The sequence below is a fragment of the Gossypium arboreum genome, chromosome 2 (assembly GCF_025698485.1).
Source record: "Gossypium arboreum isolate Shixiya-1 chromosome 2, ASM2569848v2, whole genome shotgun sequence".
NCBI classification, from domain to species: domain Eukaryota; kingdom Viridiplantae; phylum Streptophyta; class Magnoliopsida; order Malvales; family Malvaceae; genus Gossypium; species Gossypium arboreum.
This window is the reverse complement of record NC_069071.1, coordinates 61723972-61742510: the sequence shown is the minus strand read 5'-3', so window position 1 is coordinate 61742510 and position 18539 is coordinate 61723972. Positions and strand designations below refer to the sequence as shown.

The window sequence follows — 18539 nt, the reverse complement described above, 5'->3', positions numbered from 1 at the left end:
AGAAGTTTTTGGTTTTCTTATGTTTTGTTATCTTTATGCTTTTGAGATGTTTTCTTTCATAAATATGAACTAAACCCCCTAAATACCTAAGGGGAGTGGAACCTAAGACAGATCTTGTTATTATTATCTGAATTGTATGATAAATATTTAACTTGTTCTTAATTATGTGTTCTTAATTCTTGTGTTAATATTCTAGGATATTGATTCAAGTCAACACTCTTATTCAGAGGAGGAATAGACCCTGTCTAAGAGTAAATTTTTCATAATTAAGTGGAGTTGATGCATGCCTAGAGCTAGGGTGATAAGATTTTGTCAGATTAGGGTGAAACCTAACAAGGGAATCTATAGATCGAGTTAATGCAATTCTAGGGTGTTAATTAGAAAGAGATTTCAATTATTCAACCTAGGGTTAGATGTTATTAGTCTCGAGAGAGATAACAATATAACTTAGGGATTTCTATGGATCAAGTCAAATGAATAAATCGTCTGATTCAGAGTCAAATAACAAGTGAAGTCTAGGTGGATTTTTCCTTAGGTATTGTCTCAATGAATTGAATTTTCCCAAAAGTATTTTCCCGAGTTTTCTTTCTATTCATTCTTAGCTAGTAATTAGTTTAGATAACCAATCCTGTTAATTTTTAGGCTAGATAATAAAAAAGAAGTAAATACTAGTACTCGTAGTTCCTTTGGGTTCAACAATCCGGTCTTGCTGAACTGTACTATTGTTTGATAGGTACACTTGCCTTAATCGTGATAATAAGTTAAGTCTCAAGAACGTTTCATTTATAAATCTTTAAAACCTGTTACGAATATCACACATCAATATATGATGTGAATTGTCTAATTTAAGAGATGTATTAATTTATAAAATTAATTTTGATTAACTTTCGAGACTTGGGTTTGTGAATAATTATATATATTATATGTACCTGTTTGAGATTGTGTTTTATTTTGTGATGCCTTATGACCTTATTCTGGAAACGAAAATGGGTTAGGGGTGTTACATTTTATTGGTATCAGAGCTACGATTTAGTCGGTTCTAGGACTAGCCTAGCGTGTGTGAGTCTAGCTATACATGCCATATTATCTACTATGATAGTGTAACGACTTATGACATCTGAAAATGTGCTTTCATATAGTAAATGGATCCTGATAGAGCTGTAGCTGATGATGTCGAGAGTATAGCACTTGCTCCCATGCAAGGGATAGCGCCGGCTGATTCTCGATCGACTTTGAGTAATCAAGAAAGTGAGGATAAATAAGCCTTCTATCAAATGATGAATGATTGAATTACTCAATATATCTAGACTACTCCAGCTACACAACAACCTCCACCCCCTATTAATCTATCTTCGATGCCTGCTATACCTCAAGTAAGTGATCCACTGAGATTGTATAAGCCACCTGTTGATAAAATCAGAAAACACGGGGCTGAAGAGTTTAAAGCTATTGATGAGGATGATGCTGAGCAGGCTGAGTTCTGGCTTGATAATACCATCTTGTGTTTGGTGAGCTGTCCTGTACCCCAGATGAGTGCTTGAAATGTGCCATATCTTTACTTCGAGACACAGCATATCACTTGTAACACCCCAAACTCGGCCCGGACGTGATGGCCGAATCTGGCGTGTCACATTGAAGTGTTTTAGCAAAAACCTTATTTTATTGAAAACCCTTCCTTAAAAAGTTACATCTCAACTACTTAGAAAAATCTCTTTTCTTTTGCGAAGATTTGTTTAAGACATTTGATTAAAGAAAACTTATCCTTTAAAAATTTAGTTACTGAAACATAGTATTAAAAGAAAATTATGGTTTAGAAAATCCATGTTCCATTTCTTATAATTACAACGCACAATATTAAAAATCCAAACAATAACAAAAGGAGAGGCCTTATTACAATCCTGACTTAATAAAAGATTACTTAATAAACCAATAACCTATATGCTTTTAAAAGAAGTCCACGTTGTCTTACTAGCTGGCCACCCAGAGTTCCTCCAGACATCAAATCTCCTACTAAGCATCGCTTGAGAAAAATAAAAGAGGGGCTGAGTTTTTGAAAACTCAGTGTGTACAACCCTCGACGAGTAACAAGCTTTAATCAATCACCATACAACATGCAATGCAATGCAGTGCAACCCACCGCAATAATCCAACTGATACACATCAGCTCCGCCCCCCGTTACACATCATATGGGGATATAAATATCGACCTACCAAACCGATACATATCAATGGTAGCCCAGTTGCGGTACCACCTTCATTGCAGCAAGCTGCCAATCATATATTGGGCTTAATAGCCGTCGGTGGATCCACGGTTGTCAAGCAACCATGCGATCCTTATATACTTCCTGCGTTCCATAATTCCCAACCCATATGCAACCTAAATTGAATATCATATGAATGCATATGAATGCAGCAGGTATACATGTAACATCCATAAATCTTACATTCCACACATAGGGGTATTTTAGTCATTTTTTCCCTTAGGGGCATTTCGATAATTTTCCTTTATTACGGGTTTTTACTTACCTTGGCCCATTAACAAATCCTCGTTAGCTAAGATGAACGGATACTATGCACCGGTTAGGATTCCAGAGAATAGGAGGTAAGTCATTAAGACTGCTTAAGTACCAAGCTCTCCATAGATCCAATCCTAGACATGCATATACCTATTGCCACACCTTAACCCTATGACTTGTCCATGGTCTTTAATTAATTAATTAAGTTTTATGTAGTCATCATATACTAGGCCCAATACCACTTACAGGCCCAGACAAGTCCACATACATGCTTATTGCCCACTAGGCCCAATCTCATTCATATGGCCCATTAGGCCTAATCACATTTATGTGGCCCATTAGGCCCAAATCACATTCATATGGCCATTAGGCCCAAATCACTTTTACAGGCATTGTCACATACAATTTTTTCATCACATAGCATCATTTATCAATCTTTACCTGTTATGGGCCCAACAGCCCATTGGGCCCATTTAGCCCATTCCAGCCTGGTTGGCCAATTCACAGCCCAAGTCCATGGAATCGCCCCTGGGCCTTAGGCAACCTATCAGTTTCCCCCTTACGACTGTTTGTGCACTTGCAATACTACCGTAGCCAAACTTTCGGTTTTTCAACATTTCGACTTTTGCCGATCTACTTGTGTGTGCAGTGTATGTACACACCTGGTAATAAAGTGTGTTGCGATTTCCTTAGCCTTGAACCTACTATCGATACCACCCTTCAATTATTCTCATGCTTAATACATATCTTTACCAAAACCGTAACCTCACCCTTTACCTTACCTTGCGCGACAAGTTATAATAGTCCCTTCTTTAATCACTAACCGCAATCAACTCTTAGATCTACACCAATCTTAATTATTAAAACCATAATAATAGGTGACTTGTATCCAACACAAGTCCCCTTTCCCTTAACTATGACAATTCGAACAACTAAGATCAAGAACACTTACTAAAGTCTGTCACTTGAGGAGCAAATCGTAAGGATCCAAAGGACTGGAATTTGATACTAATCCTACCAAAACGGATTGGAAGAAGTGAGGAACAAAGTAATCGATACTTAGCAAAAATCAATTGGGGGAGCAAACACTTACATTAGAATCGACTGAGTGGAAAGGGTAGTGGCGGCACCAAGGGTATTCGACCAAAGAGGTGTTCGGCCCTTGAGGGTTGTATGGAAAATAAAAGATTATTCGGCACCAAGGAAAAATGGAAGAATAAGTCGGCTAAACCAGAAGTGAATCAAAGAAAATTGAGTAGAGGAAGGATGGGAAATCGGCACAAGGAAAAGAAAGAAAAACAAGGGTTTTCGACTTTTAGGAAAATGGATTTCTGGCAACAAGGTGAAGGAGAATTCGACATTAGCCTGTGATACGTGATATTCGTGACAGGTTTTAAATATTTATACTGTATCATTCTTGAAGCTAACTATTATCACGATGAAGGCAAGTGTACCTATTGAACAGTAGTATAGCTTTAGCAAGACCAAATTATCGAACCCAAAGGAACTAAAAGTACTAGTATCAACTTTCTTTTTATTATCTAGCTTAAAAAATAAAAGGGTTTTGTTTATCTAACTAATTAATTAAACTAAGAAATCACAGAAAAGAAATTTGGGGAAAATACTTTTTGGAAAACTTGATTGATTAAGACAATACCTAAGGAAAAATCCACGTAGACTTCAATTGTTATTTGACTCTGAATTGGACGATTTATTCATTCAACTTGTTCCGTAGAGATTCCTAATTTATATTATTATCTCTCTCAAGACTAACAACGTTTAACCCTAGATTGAATAATTGAAATCTATTTCAAATTAACACGCTAGGGTTGCATTAACTCAATCTATAGATCCCCTTATTAAGTTTCACCCTAATCCGGCAAAATCTTGTCACCCTATCTCTAGGCGCGCAATCAACTTTGCTTAATTATGACAAATTTATTCTTAGACAGGGTCTATTCCTCTTCTTTATAAGACTCAACTTGAATCAATATCCTGGAATATCAAAATAAGAATTAAGAATACATAATTAAGAACAAGTCAAATATTTATCATACAATTTAGATAATAATAACAAGATCCGTCTTAGGTTTTATTCCCCTTAGGTATTTAGGGGTTTTAGCTCATACTAATGAAAGAAAACATCTTGAAAGAATAAAAATAAGAAAACATAAGAAAACCCAAAACTCCTGAGGGAATTTGAAGGGAGATCTTCAGTATTGATGGTGAATCCGGCTTCTGAGATGGATCGATCGACTTTCTTGGAGCAATTCCTTGCTTCCTCCTACACGTCCCCCTTTTTGTCTTCTAGGGTGTATTTATAGGCTTTGGAATGCCTAAGAGCCCTCAAAAGTGGCCTTTTCCGAATAGGATTCTGCTTGGGCTCGACAGAGAAACGCTCATGTGCGATTACTTCAGGCCGTGGTCAAGCCTGTTAAATAGGTACGGGCGTGTGTTCTACCCGTGTGAGTCATGCTTCGATTCTACCAAATTGACACGGTTGTGTGGTTTGCCCGTGTACAAAAATCCAAGCCATGTTGATTTTGTACGTTGGCCCATTTTCTCTGTTTTTGGCCTGTTTCTCATTCCTTTCACTCTTCTATGCTCACCTAAGTATAAAACATGAAATGAAGGCATTAAGAGCATCGAATTTACCAAATTTAAGGAAAAATCATCCATAAAATGTGCTAAGCATGGGATAGAAATATGTATAAATTACGGTTTATCAAATACCCCCACACTTAAGCATTTGCTTGTCCTCAAGCAAAATCCTCAACTCGTAATCAAAATAAATTCTTCTCAACTTATAATTTCTATCGATAATATCTCAAAATAATACATAGGTAATCATGCATTGGAAATTCAACTGAAAGAACATCAAAGTTTCAAACATTCCAAGTTGAGCATTTTATCATGAAAACATAGGTGTCTCCCTTCATCTAAGTAATTACCTTTGATTCAAAATATCATAGAGTTTCACATCCTCACTAGAGATTCACTCAAATCACTTGAGGTGTTTAAAGACAATAAATGAAGCACTCAATAGTCAATAATGAAATGTCATTACCATAGGCTTGCATGAAAATCAAATCTCCACCACTATAAATTGAGATGAAACATCAATCAAAAGGTCTTTAGAGGGTTCTAACGTGGCTTTGGTTAGAGGGTGTGGTCACAAACTGAAAGAAAGGGTTAGGATCAAGATTGAATTGAAAATTTGCCTAACTAGAAAAATGACTAGTCATCAATTGCGTACAATAGAGCTTTTTCTCAAAATATGGAATTTAACTTCTTTAGCTCAAAACATCACTACTACTAATATGTATACATGTATTTCTTTTTTATTTTTTAAGAACAAGTCAAATTACAAAATAGAATAAAACATAGCTAAGCAACTATTCCAACTCAAATCTCGACAAATATATAGATCAAATTAATTTAGGGGATTTCAACAATAATGAGTTATGGGTTAATATTAAGGGTAAATTAATGAATGAGTTGTTAAGCTGAAGGGGATTCACTAAGGGTTAATTGTGAAGGTAGGCTTTTATGGAGTGAGTGGGTTAAACCTAAGTACCTTTATCATTTTGACATATCAAATCAAAGGGTGTGATCTTGACATGCATAATCAAGCAAGTTCTAGAATAACAATTCAATACTGACGCACTCATAATGAAAGTGAGCATGAAAGAAATAATAGATGCTCTAAAGGCTCAAAATCTCACAAAAATTATGGCTTTTTGATGTTTAAACTTGTGAATTCCAATTCAAGGTAATACCTAAACTTGGGGGAAACAACCTAAAAGTTTTTAATTCTTCAAAAATCAACTTATCATGCTTGATTCTCTAATTTCCTAAAGTTTAAACAATCAATGTATAAATGCCTATGTTTTAGTTCAAGACATATCAATAAAAGTCATAAATTAATTAAAATTCATTCTAATAGTGATATGAGTAATTCACGTGAGAATAAGACAATATTCAGGGTTTCTTAATGGTGATATAAAATACCCCTCACACTTAAGATGTACATTGCCATCAATGTATAAAGATAGATATATTGACAATGATAGATTTATAATCATAAGATAAGGAGAGAAATGAAACTTCCTGAATGATGAATGAACTCCTTGAATTGGAGTTTTGGAGAATAATCTGCGTGAGAGTGGAGGAGGATACTCCGGTGGTGTTAGAGGTTTATTAGTCCATAAGTCCTGGACCAAAAGAATATTATATCTGGTGGTAGCTTTGGTCATGGTCGAGCAGAACATGGCAGTCGTGGAGAACCTTTCCCGGTGGAGTTTTTAGTTCCTATGTGATGATGAGCTTGAGTAGCTCTTTTATAACTGTGACAAAATCAAGAACTTTTTTAGAAGTATAAGGAAGTTAATTACTCGTAATGGAATAACTGAAGTTGATAATTGTAAAATAAAAATTATAAAATCTAATAGAAATAAGCTTAAAGAAAAAATAAAAAGTAGTCTTAAAATAGAATAAAAATCAAAACATAAAATAATAAATAAAAGTTTTTAAACATCTTCATCTCTAGGTGGTTCGCGAGGTGGGGGTGGCGATGAGATGTGGAAGTGTTGACAAATTTGCTGTAAAGTAGCATCAATGTTATCGAAGAGCTGAAAACACTGTTGCTCGAATCAGCTAAGGCGCTCACAGATGTTAGTGTATGAAGCCGCGGCATGAACTGGACAAGAGGGTGGTGCTGGCTGAGATGGTGGGTCCTCATGACATGGAGGGACATCATCAGTAATGTCCTCAGGGTCTTCCTCCTCGGCTGATTGGGTGAGGCGATACTGAGGAGGGTGGGTTCCTCGGTGCTTCTTGATCATCCTCATACTAAGCATGCTCGAGATGCCTTACGGGGACATCTGGCCAATAAGAGCAAGGGAGGATGACTGGGCTGCTGTGTTGAGGAGCCCGAAGTGCCGTGCCAGTGGAGTCACGTAGGGGCCAATAGAGATGACCTCCCTCCAATGCCACTCCGTCTGGTGGCGAATGACGAGGGCAATAAAGTAGGAGAGGTTGAGTACATGCGTGTTCGCCATGCTCCATAGAAAGTAGACGTTGTGAGTGTTGACGACACCGGTGCTCTTTCGATGTTCTGTCAAAGTGTGTACCAAGATGGCGTGTAGGTACCTCAAGGAAGGAGAGAGAGTCGATGCCTTGGAGCGGCTCGTGTCATAGGTGGCTGAATCGGGGACCAAACCGTACCAGCACTTTGAGGGAGAGTAGTGGATGTAGCGACAGAGAGTGTCAAGGTCGTTTTCATCCATGAACTCATCTATGTACAGGCCCAAAGCTATACCAAACTCGGGCATACTCAACTGGCAGACTAAACCACCGAGACGGAACTGAACTGTTCCAGGATCATCAAAGTTGGTCATGATGTCTTGAACATGGAATGTCGAGGAAATTTCAAGTGTGAGCTCAAGGTACATCTGCTCGATGATCATAAAGAAGAGATCCCATGGATCGGTTGTTAGGAGTGCTCATACATCGTAAGACAACTGGACTTATTCAAGCGCTATCCAGTCAATGCAACGGCCCACACCTAAAGGTCGGGCCCATAGGATTTGGAATAGTTCCTTCTGATTGTCGGGTGGAAATTGGAGGTATGGGTGGCGAATTTCCACGGTAGGGCCTGAGGAAGACGCCCCTTTCCATTTTTTCGAAGCGGAACGGTAGTTTTCTTGCCACGTGAGCTTGACATGGTATACCTGCAAGAAGAACAAAAAATATAACATAACTAACTAACTGAAGAAGTAATCATGAATATAGTTAAACTAACTAGTCCAACCAATAATACTCAGCAGTTTAATCTAAATGATAGAAGTTTATATAGCAATTGACATAATAAAAGCATGACTATTTTCAACATAAAATGACTGAACTAGACTCTTATGGGAACACACAAAAAGAATGAATGTATCAGAAAGCATTGACTAAAATGGCAAGGAATAAACGTATAAGCATGACTATAGTGAGAACTATGAATATAAATGAAAAATCTTCCAAATAAAACCATAAGAATCATAAAATTAGTAAAATGAATGAATAAAATAGAGAGAAAAAAGTAAACAAACGCTAAAAAGATGAGAATGGGTGTTGAAAATAGAGTTGGAGGCGGCACACGGGCATGGCAGGGAGGCTGTGTGGACTTGCAGCGGCTAGGGTTAGGGATTTTGGGTGAAGAAGATGATGAATAATGAAGGTTGTTTATAGATTTTGGGACACACGGCCAGGGGACACGTCCGTGTTCCTCAATTTTTATCCGTGTGATTCGCGAATTTTTAATTTGGGCGTGTCTGACATTTGGCCCAAGCCCGTGTTCCTTGGGCGTATGGGTGCACACGGTCATGTCGCACGGTCATCTCCATCTTCGTTCGTTTCTCCCACGCTCATGTATGTAGGTCTACGCCCGTGTTAATCTGACAGGTTCGACCACGGGTTCTAGACATAGGTGTGGCAAATGCCCGTGCTATTTTCTCAGGTTCAACCACGATTCTACAACACGGGCATGTCCCACGTCCGTGTTGTTTTGGAAAATTCGCCCACGGTCTCAACGCACGGCTGTGGCGACTTATCGCATCCTGTGTTGGGGAAAATTTTACCCTATTTTTACACGGGCTAAGGTACGCCCGTGTGCTTGGCCGTATGAGTGTGGTAAACCTGTATTCAAGAGCTCCGTTAGTAAGTTAGGTGTTTAAACACTTAAAATTTAAATAAGTTAATACTGTTAGTGCTCGGGTTGCCTTCCGAGAAGCGCTTATTTATAGTGTAAGCTCGACTTACCTCTTTGGTGAATGGTCATGGTGGTTCTAGGAGTTTATACTCCTTATTCCTGCTATGAATCCCATCAAAATGAGGTTTTAAGCGGGTATTATTTACCTTAAAGGTGCCGAATTTGGGATGACTTACCTCGACTGTACCAAATGGGAAAATGCTAAGTATCGTAAGAGGAATTTCTTCATTCGATTTGGCAGTGTCAATGTGAGGATCTGCGGTATCTAATGAAACTTTATCTCTAACCTTAAGTTGATTTGGTGAGGCATTGAGCTTGTTCTGGCGTAGTTTTGGTTTATCATGTTTTCTCGGTTTAAATGCCAGCCATTTATCTAACTCCTCGATTCGTAACCTTCGTTCTTTATGGGTAGATTCTTTGTTGTGGATTGAACATGGCTCATGTGTGTCCTTCGAACTTATTTCCTGCAAAATAGGTTGCACTGTATGATCAGTCTTAGTAGAACAATTTGTACAATCACCTTCAATTTTTGATATGTTGTTCGGGTTGCGAGCTTGAAGGTTATTGTTTTGTCTCCTACACGAAGTGTGAGTTCACTTGTGCCAATGTTAAAAATTGTTCTAGCAGTTGCTAAAAAGGGCCTTCCCAAAATTAAAGGAACATTATTGTCCTCTTCTATGTCTAAAACAACAAAATCAACAGGGAATATAAATTTTTCAATTTTAACGAGTACGTCTCCAATGATACCCCTAGGAAATCTGATAGTTTTATTTGCTAATTGAATGCTCATCCTAGTTTGTTTTGGTTTCTCTAGACCTAGTTGCTTAAACAATTTGTAAGGCATAACATTGATACTAGCCCCTAGATCAGCCAACGCATTATTAACATCTAAACTACCAATTAAACAAGGAATCGTAAAACTCCCTGGATCTTTTAGTTTGTTGGGTAGCTTATTCTAAAGAATGGTTGAGCAAACCGCGTTCAGCTCCACATGTGACCTTTCATCTAACTTTTGTTTATTTGCTAGAAGCTCCTTTAAAAATTTGACTGCATTCGGCATCTGCGAAAGTGCTTCAATAAACGGTAGGCGCTTCAATAAACAGTAGGTTAATATGTAGTTTCTTTAAGAGTTTAAGGGATTTACCAAATTGTTCATCTGAGCAGCCTTTTCTTATCGCATTGGGGTATGGCACACGAGGTTTATATTTTATACTTATTGATTTTTGTTCGTTTTGGCCTACCTCATTCTTACCTTCGCTTACCATCGGTTCTGGCCTTGGTTTTGCCACTAACCCTTCCTCATCTTGAATGGCAATTGCATTGAGTTGCTCTCTTGGGTTAGATTTAGTGTTGCTTGGTAGGTTACCTTGTGGTCGTTCGGAAATCAACTTGGCAAGCTGTCCAATCTGAGTTTCGAGCCCCTAGATTAATGCTTGTTGATGTTTGAGTGCCGTCTTGGTATTCTAAAAACGAGTCTCTAACACCGAGATGAATTTGGTTAGCATCTCCTCAAGGTTCGGCTTTTTCTCCTGCTGGTATGGTGGTTGCTGAAAGCCTGGAAGGGGTGGTGGTTTTTGATTTCCTTGGCCTCCCCATGAAAAATCTGGGTGATTCCTCCAACCTACATTGTAAGTATTGCTATAAGGATTGTTTTAAGATAGAGGATTATTACCCATGTAATTTAACTGCTCGTTCTCCATGTTGTGGCCATAAGGTGGGTATTCTAAACTGTTTGATCCACCTCCATTTGCTTCGCACTACATTGCAAGATGAACCTGTGAAGAACTAAGAAAAACATCAATTTTTTTATTCAAGAGTTCTACCTGATTAGAGAGCATGGTGAACGAATTGACATTATAAACACCAGTTGTTTTCGTTGGCTTTGTCCTCATGACTTGCCACTGATAGTTATTCAGTGACATCTCTTCTATAAATTCATAGGCATCTTCAGGTGTTTTATTATTGATGGTTCTGCTAGCAGCTGCGTCAACCATTTGTCGAGTCGAAGGATTTAGGCCATTATGAAAAGTTTGAACCTATAGCCAGAGTGGTAAACCATGGTGAGGGAATCTTCGCAAAAGGTTCTTATATCGCTTCCATGCATTGTAGAGTGTTTCTAAATCCATCTACACAAAAGAAGAGACATCATTACGTAATTTAGCCGTTTTAGCTGGTGGAAAATATTTTAATAAGAACTTTTCAGTCATTTGTTCCCATGTAGTGATTGACCCCCGTGGTAACAAATTCAACCACTGTTTAGCTTTGTTTCTCAATGAAAAAGGGAATAACCGAAGGTGAATTGCGTCATCGGAAATGCCATTAATTTGAATTGTATCATTTGAATTGTGTTAGGTTTCAGTTCAAAAGTATTTGCAGCTACAGCAGGTCTAGCTATGCTCGATTCAGTTCCTATTAAAGAAGGTTTAGCATAATCATACATAATGAAAGGAGCAGGATTCTGATTTACTGGATTAACAGCAATCGCATGAGGTATCAGGTTTTCCTAATTTTCAGTCATCTCCTTGGTTGCAGTTTGAATATCATCCTCTTGCTCGTTTTCTATGTATCTTAAGCTTCACTTTATTTCCCTTTGGTTTCTACAAACTATAAGATCAATCTCACTGTCAAAAAGTAATGGTCTTGATGGGTTTCTTCTAGTCATAAACTATAAGAACCTGCCAGAAAAAGGGAAAAAGAAGAATTAGTAATAAAAAGTAGAATAAAATTTAAATTGCAGTAAAAGTAAATGGCTAAAGTAATAAAAATCGAATGTTCCTAATATCTTTGTTCCTAGGCAACGGCACCAAAAACTTGATACGTGATATTTGTGACAGGTTTTAAATATTTATAATGAATCGTTCTTGAAACTAACTATTATCACGATGAAGGCAAGTGTACCTATCGAATAGTAGTATAGCTTTAGCAAGACCAGATTATCGAACCCAAATGAACTAAAAGTACTAGTATCAACTTTCTTTTTATTATATAGCATAAAAAATAAAAGGGTTTTGTTTATCTAACTAATTAATTAAACTAAGAAATCACAGAAAAGAAATTTGGGGAAAATACTTTTTGGAAAATTTGATTGATTAAGACAATACCTAAGGAAAAAATCCACCTAGACTTCACTTGTTATTTGACTCTGAATCGAACGATTTATTCATTCAACTTGTTCCGTAGAGATCCCTAAGTTATATTATTATCTCCTTCGAGACTAAAAATGTCTAACCCTAGATTGAATAATTGAAATCTCTTTTTAATAAATGCCCTAGGGTTGCATTAACTCAATCTAGAGATCCCCTTATTAGGTTTCACCCTAATCTGGCAAAATCTTGTCACCTATCTCTAGGTGCGCAATCAACTCCGCTTAATTATGACTAATTTACTCTTAGACAGAGTCTATCCTCCTCTGAATAAGAGCTTAACTTGAATCAATATATTGGAATATCAAAACAAGAGTTAAGAAAACATAATTAAGAACAAGTCAAATATTTATCATACAATTCAGATAATAATAACAAGATTCGTCTTAGGTTTCATTCTCCTTAGGTATTTAGGGGTTTTAGTTCATACTAATGAAAGAAAACATCTCAAAAGAATAAAAATAACAAAACATAAGAAAACCCAAAACTCCTGAGGGAACTTGAAGGGAGATCTTCAGTCTTGATGGTGAATCCGGCTTTTAAGATGGATCGATCAGCTTTCCTTGAGCAATTCCTTGCTTCCTCCTATGTATCCGCCCTTTTCCTCCTCCTCTAAGGTTTATTTATAGGCTTTGGAATGCCTAAGAGCCCTCAAAAGTGGCCTTTTCTGAATAGGACTCTACTTGGGTTTGATAGGGACACGCCCGTGTGCGATAACTTCAGGTCGTGGTCAAGCCTGTTAAATAGCCACTGCGTGCAGTCTACCCGTGTGAGCCTTGCTTCGATTCTGCCAAATTGACACGGTCGTGTGGTCTGCCAGTGTGAGGAAGTCCAGGCCGTGTTGATTTCATACGCTGGCCCATTTTCTCCATTTTTGGCCCGTTTCTCGTTCCTTTCACTCTCCTATGCTCACCTAAGTATAAAGCATGAAATTAAGGTATTAGGAGCATCAAATTCAACAAATTTAAGGAAAAATCATCCATAAAATGTGCTAAGCATGGGATAGAAATATGTATAAATTACAGTTTATCAGCCTGGAAACCTCCCGTTCGGCACTTATATATAGCCTCTATAACCGAATATTCCAAGCCTAAATTCCCAATTTGGCTCCACCTCTTCCTCACCCCTCATCTCCTCGTTTTTCTCCCTGATAACCCCTTGATCCGCTCCTCAAATTTTTCCTCTTATCACTTCCTACAGAGTTCAAATCCACGCCACTTCTGCCCATCTTTTAGCAAAAATAATCCTTCTTTTGAGCAAAATGGGATTCGAACCCTAGACCTCTGACACTAGCAATACGACACTTATCCCCTAGGCTAGCAAGCTCTTTTCTGTCCAATTTCCCCTTCATTTATTTAAAACCCCACCTACTTGCCATCAAGGTTCTTTTAATAATCAAACTATAATTTCTTTTACCCCTAGGTTCGAACTCAAACCTTGACCGAGACCTACCATCATATAATTAACACTTAACCAAAAATGCCAAGCACAAAAAAAGAAAGAAAAATTCAAGATTTCGAGATTTTTGAGTTTTGGGATTTTTGGGGCGTTATAACTCTACCCCCTAAAAGAAATTTTGTCCTTGAAATTTTACCTGATTCAAACAGTTGAGGATATTGACCTCGCATCGCTTCCTTAGGTTCCCAAGTAGCCTCCTCGGCCTTGTGATTACACCAAAGCACTTTGACTAATGGAACGGACTTCGTTCTCATTACCTTAACATCACAACCAATTATTTGTATGGGCTCTTCCTTGAAAGTTAGGTCTGGCCTGACCTCAATTTCCTCAACCGCTACAACATGTGAAGGATCTGAACGATACTGTCTCAGCATGGAAACATGAAACACGTCATGGATCTGGCATAGTTCAGGAGGTAACTCCAGTTGATAAGCGACTGGCCCAATCCGCCTTACAACCCGATATGGCCCAATGAACCTTGGGCTTAGCTTCCCCTTCCGTCCAAACCTTAACACCTTCTTTCACAGAGAGATCGTAAGGAAAACTAAGTCCCCTACTGCATACTCTATCTCACGATGCTTAAGGTCAACATATGATTTCTGTCTATCCGAGTCCTCTTTCAATAGATCTCAAATCAACATCACCTTATCCTTAGTATATGCTACTAACTCAGGGCCCAAAACTCTTCATTCGCCCAACTCCATCCAACATGTTTGAGTTCGACACCTTCACCCATACAATGCTTCATACGAAGCCATCCCAATACTTGCTTGATAGCTATTATTGTACGCAAATTCGGCTGACGGAAAATAGTCTTCCCAGCTACCTCAAAACTCAATCACACATCCCCTCAACATATCTTCCAATACTTGGATCACCTTTTCCGACTGTCCATCAGTTTGAGGGTGGAATGCCGTACTAAAGTTCAACCTAGTACCCAATGCCTCATGCAGCTTTTTCCAAATCGCGAAGTGAAACGTGGGTCCCTATTGGATATTATGGACACTGGCACTCCATACAATCTTACAATCTCTGCCACATATAACCTAGCCAGCTTTTGTAACGAGTAGTCGATGCAAACCGGTACAAAATGGGTAGACTTGGTTAACCGATCCACTATGACCCATATTGAGTCTTTCTTAGTAGGCGTTAAGGGTAGCCCACTAACAAAGTCCATAGTGATTCTTTCCCACTTCCAAAGTGGAAGCTTTACTGGCTGAAGTAATCATGAAGGCAACTGATGCTCCGCCTTTACGTTTTGACAAACCCAGCATTTACTTACGAACCCCATAACCTCACGCTTAAGTCTAGGCCACTAGTAAAGCTCGTGCAAATTTTGATACATCTTGTTTGTGCCAAGATGCATAGCATAGAGGCTGCTATGTGCTTCCCGCGGAATAGATTGTCTTAGATCATTGTCCTTAGGTATACATATTCTCTCACGGAAACACAACACTCCTTCACTGTTTATCCCAAAGTATGATGTCTCCCTATTCTCCACTTGTCTAAGACGAGCACCCAAGGTCCCATCTATCAATTGCTTACTCTTTATCCATATCGGTTTTACTTTAAGCTTAGCTAACAAGCTACCATCATCCAACAAACTTAAACATGCGAGCATAGCCCTCAAGTCTGACTTAACCCTACGACTCAATGTGTCGGCTACCACATTCGCTTTGCTAAGGTGGTATTCTATTGTACAATCATAATCCTTCAATAATTCCACCCACCTACGCTGGCTAAGGTTGAGCTCTTTTTGGGTAAAGAGGTACTTCAAACTCTTATGGTCCGAATGAATTGTACACTTCTCCCCTATAAGTAATGCCTCCATATTTTTAGCGCGAAAACGACTGCAGCTAGTTCCAAGTTATAGGTTGGGTAATTCACCTCGTGAGTCTTAAGTTCCCGTGACGCATACGCAACCACCTTCCTTTCTTGTATTAATACACATCCCAAGCCCACATGTGATGCATTACTATAAACCGTAAACTCCTTCCCAGGTTCTGGCTAAATCAACACAGGGGCCTTAGTTAAAACCTTCTTATGTTTTCCAAAACTCTCCTGCTGCTTGTCCGTCCAAACTAACGGTACACCCTTCCTCAACAAATTAGTTAAGGGTGCAGCAATTACTAAAAAGCCCTCAAAAAACCGTCGATAATACCCTGCCAAGCCTAGAAAACTTCAAATTTCTAACACCGACTTGGGTGTTTTCCAGTCTAACACTACTTCAATTTTTCAGGGATCCACCTTAATCCCTCAGCTAACACCACATGTCCTAGAAAAGTAACCTCCCTTAGCCAAACCTTGCACTTACTGAATTTGGCATACAACTGCTTCTCCCTCAAAGTCTGCAACAAAATCCTTAAGTGTGCATCATGCTCATCCTCATCCCTTGAGTACACTAAAATGTCATCTATAAGAACTACCACGAATCGATCCAAGTAGAGTTGGAAGACCAGATTCATAAGATCCATAAAAGTGGCAGGTGCGTTCGTCAGCCCGAATGGCATCACCAAGAACTTATAGTGCCGATAATGAGTTCTGAAAGTTGTCTTATGAACATCTTCCTCCTTAACCCTCAATTGGTGATACCCCAAACGCAAGTCAATCTTCGAGAAAACGAAAGCTCCCCTAAACTGATCAAAAAGATCATCGATTCTCGGTAGAGGGTACTTGTTCTTAATAGTTAACTTGTTTAACTACCAGTAGTCGATGCACAATCAAAACGTCCCATTCTTCTTCTTCACAAATAACACCGGTGCTCCCCACGAAGACACACTTGGTCGGATGAATCCTCGATCCAATAATTCCTAAATCTGTGCCTTAAGTTCCACCAACTCATTTGGTTCCATCCGATAAGGGGCGATAGACACCGGAGCCATACCAGGTAACAATTCGATTCCAAATTCTACCTCCCAGTTGGGTGGCAACCCTGGTAACTCTTTAAGGAAAACATCAGGGAATTCCCTAACTGTTCTTAACTCCTCAACAGTAGGGCTCTTAACCTCCGTGTCGCTAATGTGTGCCAAATAGGCTTCGCATCCTTTCGTACCAACTTCCTAGCCCTTAATGCCAAAATCACATTGGATAGATAATTCCGACGTTCACCAATCACCACCACCTCCTTATCCTCCATTGGTCTTAACACCATTCGCTTTACAGTGCAATCCAAGGTGGCTCGGTGTTTCACCAGCCAGTCCATACCCAAGATTAAATCAAACTCACTAAACGACAACTCCATCAAGTCCGCTAAAAAGGTAACCCTTTGTACTACTAAGGGTACCTTCCTAAACAACTTATTCACTCCCACTGGCTGACCTAACGGACTTATCAAAGTTATCTCATTCGAAGTAATTTCAAACATATCACTCAAAGATTCAGTCATATTGCATGCAACATATGAATGTGTCGATCCAATAACAATCAAAGCAGTGCAAGGTAACTCATATATAAAGAACATACTCGTTATCATATCTGGGGCATCCCCGTCTTCTCGGCGACGAGCAGCATAAACCAAAGCTGGCTGCCTCGCCTCAGCAAGGACTTTATTTTTGCCTGGTGCTCCACGTCCACGTCCATTACCATTACCACCCCTGGCCTGCCCACGACCCATTGGCGGCAGTTGACCACCCCTTGGTGGCTGAGCACCACTTCAGCCCGTAACTGGCACCTGAGCTGGCATTCTAGGGCAATTCTTGATCCTATGCTCCATAGAACCACAAGCTAAACAAGCTCTCATCCTCTTCCAACACTTGCCTCCATGGCTTCTCCCATAATCAGCACAAGGTGGCACTATTGGATTAGTCGTAGGGGGCCCTACCCTAACTGGCCCATTAACTCTAGCCCTAGCCCTAGGCCTCTGTCCAACACCAGGAGTCTCAGCCTCCCTCTTGTTCTTACCCCTTTCCTTTTCTCAATTTAGGCGCTCAGTGCGCTTCACCTCCTCTGCTATCTTTGTTTTCTCCACCAACTCCGAGAAAACTCGCTCCCTTTGTGGAGCTATCAATACCCTAAGGCTATCTCTTAGCCCATCCTCAAACCTAACGCAACTCTCATAGTCCGTTTGCCACCATAACTCTTGCATACCTACTAAGACGTAGAAATTCCGCCTTATACTCTGCCACAGATTTGTTTCCCTGGGTGACGTTCAGAAACTCCTTCCTTCTAGCATCCACATAGCTCGCACCTACATACTTTCATTGGAATGCAGCTTTGAAGAACTCCCAAGTGACCTGCTGGGGTTGAGTGCCCTCTTTCACTGTCAGCTACCAGTGGTAAGCTTCTTCCCTAAGCAGTGACACTGCCCCTTTCATCTTTTGTTCCGGTGAACAGTCCAAGTCCTCCATTATCCTTTCAGTGGCCTCCAACCAGTATTCAGGCACGTTAGGAGCCACACCAGCCACGCCCTTAAAGATCTCAACCCCATTTGATCGAAGTCGCTCTAGAATGGACCCCTGATTTCCCGTGCCATTATTGGGCCCAGCGACCCTCTCCAAAATCCTTAGCATTGCCTGCGACAATGCATCATCCCCCGTGGCCTGATCGTACTGTCCATTCTTAGCCACGGGTGAGGCCGGAGCCTCTTCTACTCCAACATTGGGCATATGGCCCGATGTCAATGATTCAGCCCTCACACTTCTGCGGACTCTGCCACGGCCTCTTGCA

At 39.6% G+C, this 18539-nt stretch overlaps 2 protein-coding genes across 2 annotated transcripts; both read right to left on the bottom strand.

Annotated features, from left to right (window-relative positions):
* Nucleotides 1-8082: 8082 nt before the first annotated feature.
* On the bottom strand, nt 8083-15705 carry LOC108466161 (uncharacterized). The gene is made up of 2 exons (XM_017766519.1): nt 15218-15705; nt 8083-8248 (listed from the first exon to the last, which is right to left on the bottom strand). Exons 1-2 carry the CDS (start codon nt 15703-15705, stop codon nt 8083-8085), a joined length of 654 nt encoding a protein of 217 aa, XP_017622008.1.
* Nucleotides 15706-16684: 979 nt separating this feature from the next.
* On the bottom strand, nt 16685-17487 carry LOC128284373 (uncharacterized). The gene is made up of 2 exons (XM_053022384.1): nt 16931-17487; nt 16685-16889 (listed from the first exon to the last, which is right to left on the bottom strand). The coding sequence occupies exons 1-2, from the start codon at nt 17485-17487 to the stop codon at nt 16685-16687; spliced, it is 762 nt and encodes a 253-aa protein (XP_052878344.1).
* Between the last annotated feature and the right edge of the window lie 1052 nt (nt 17488-18539).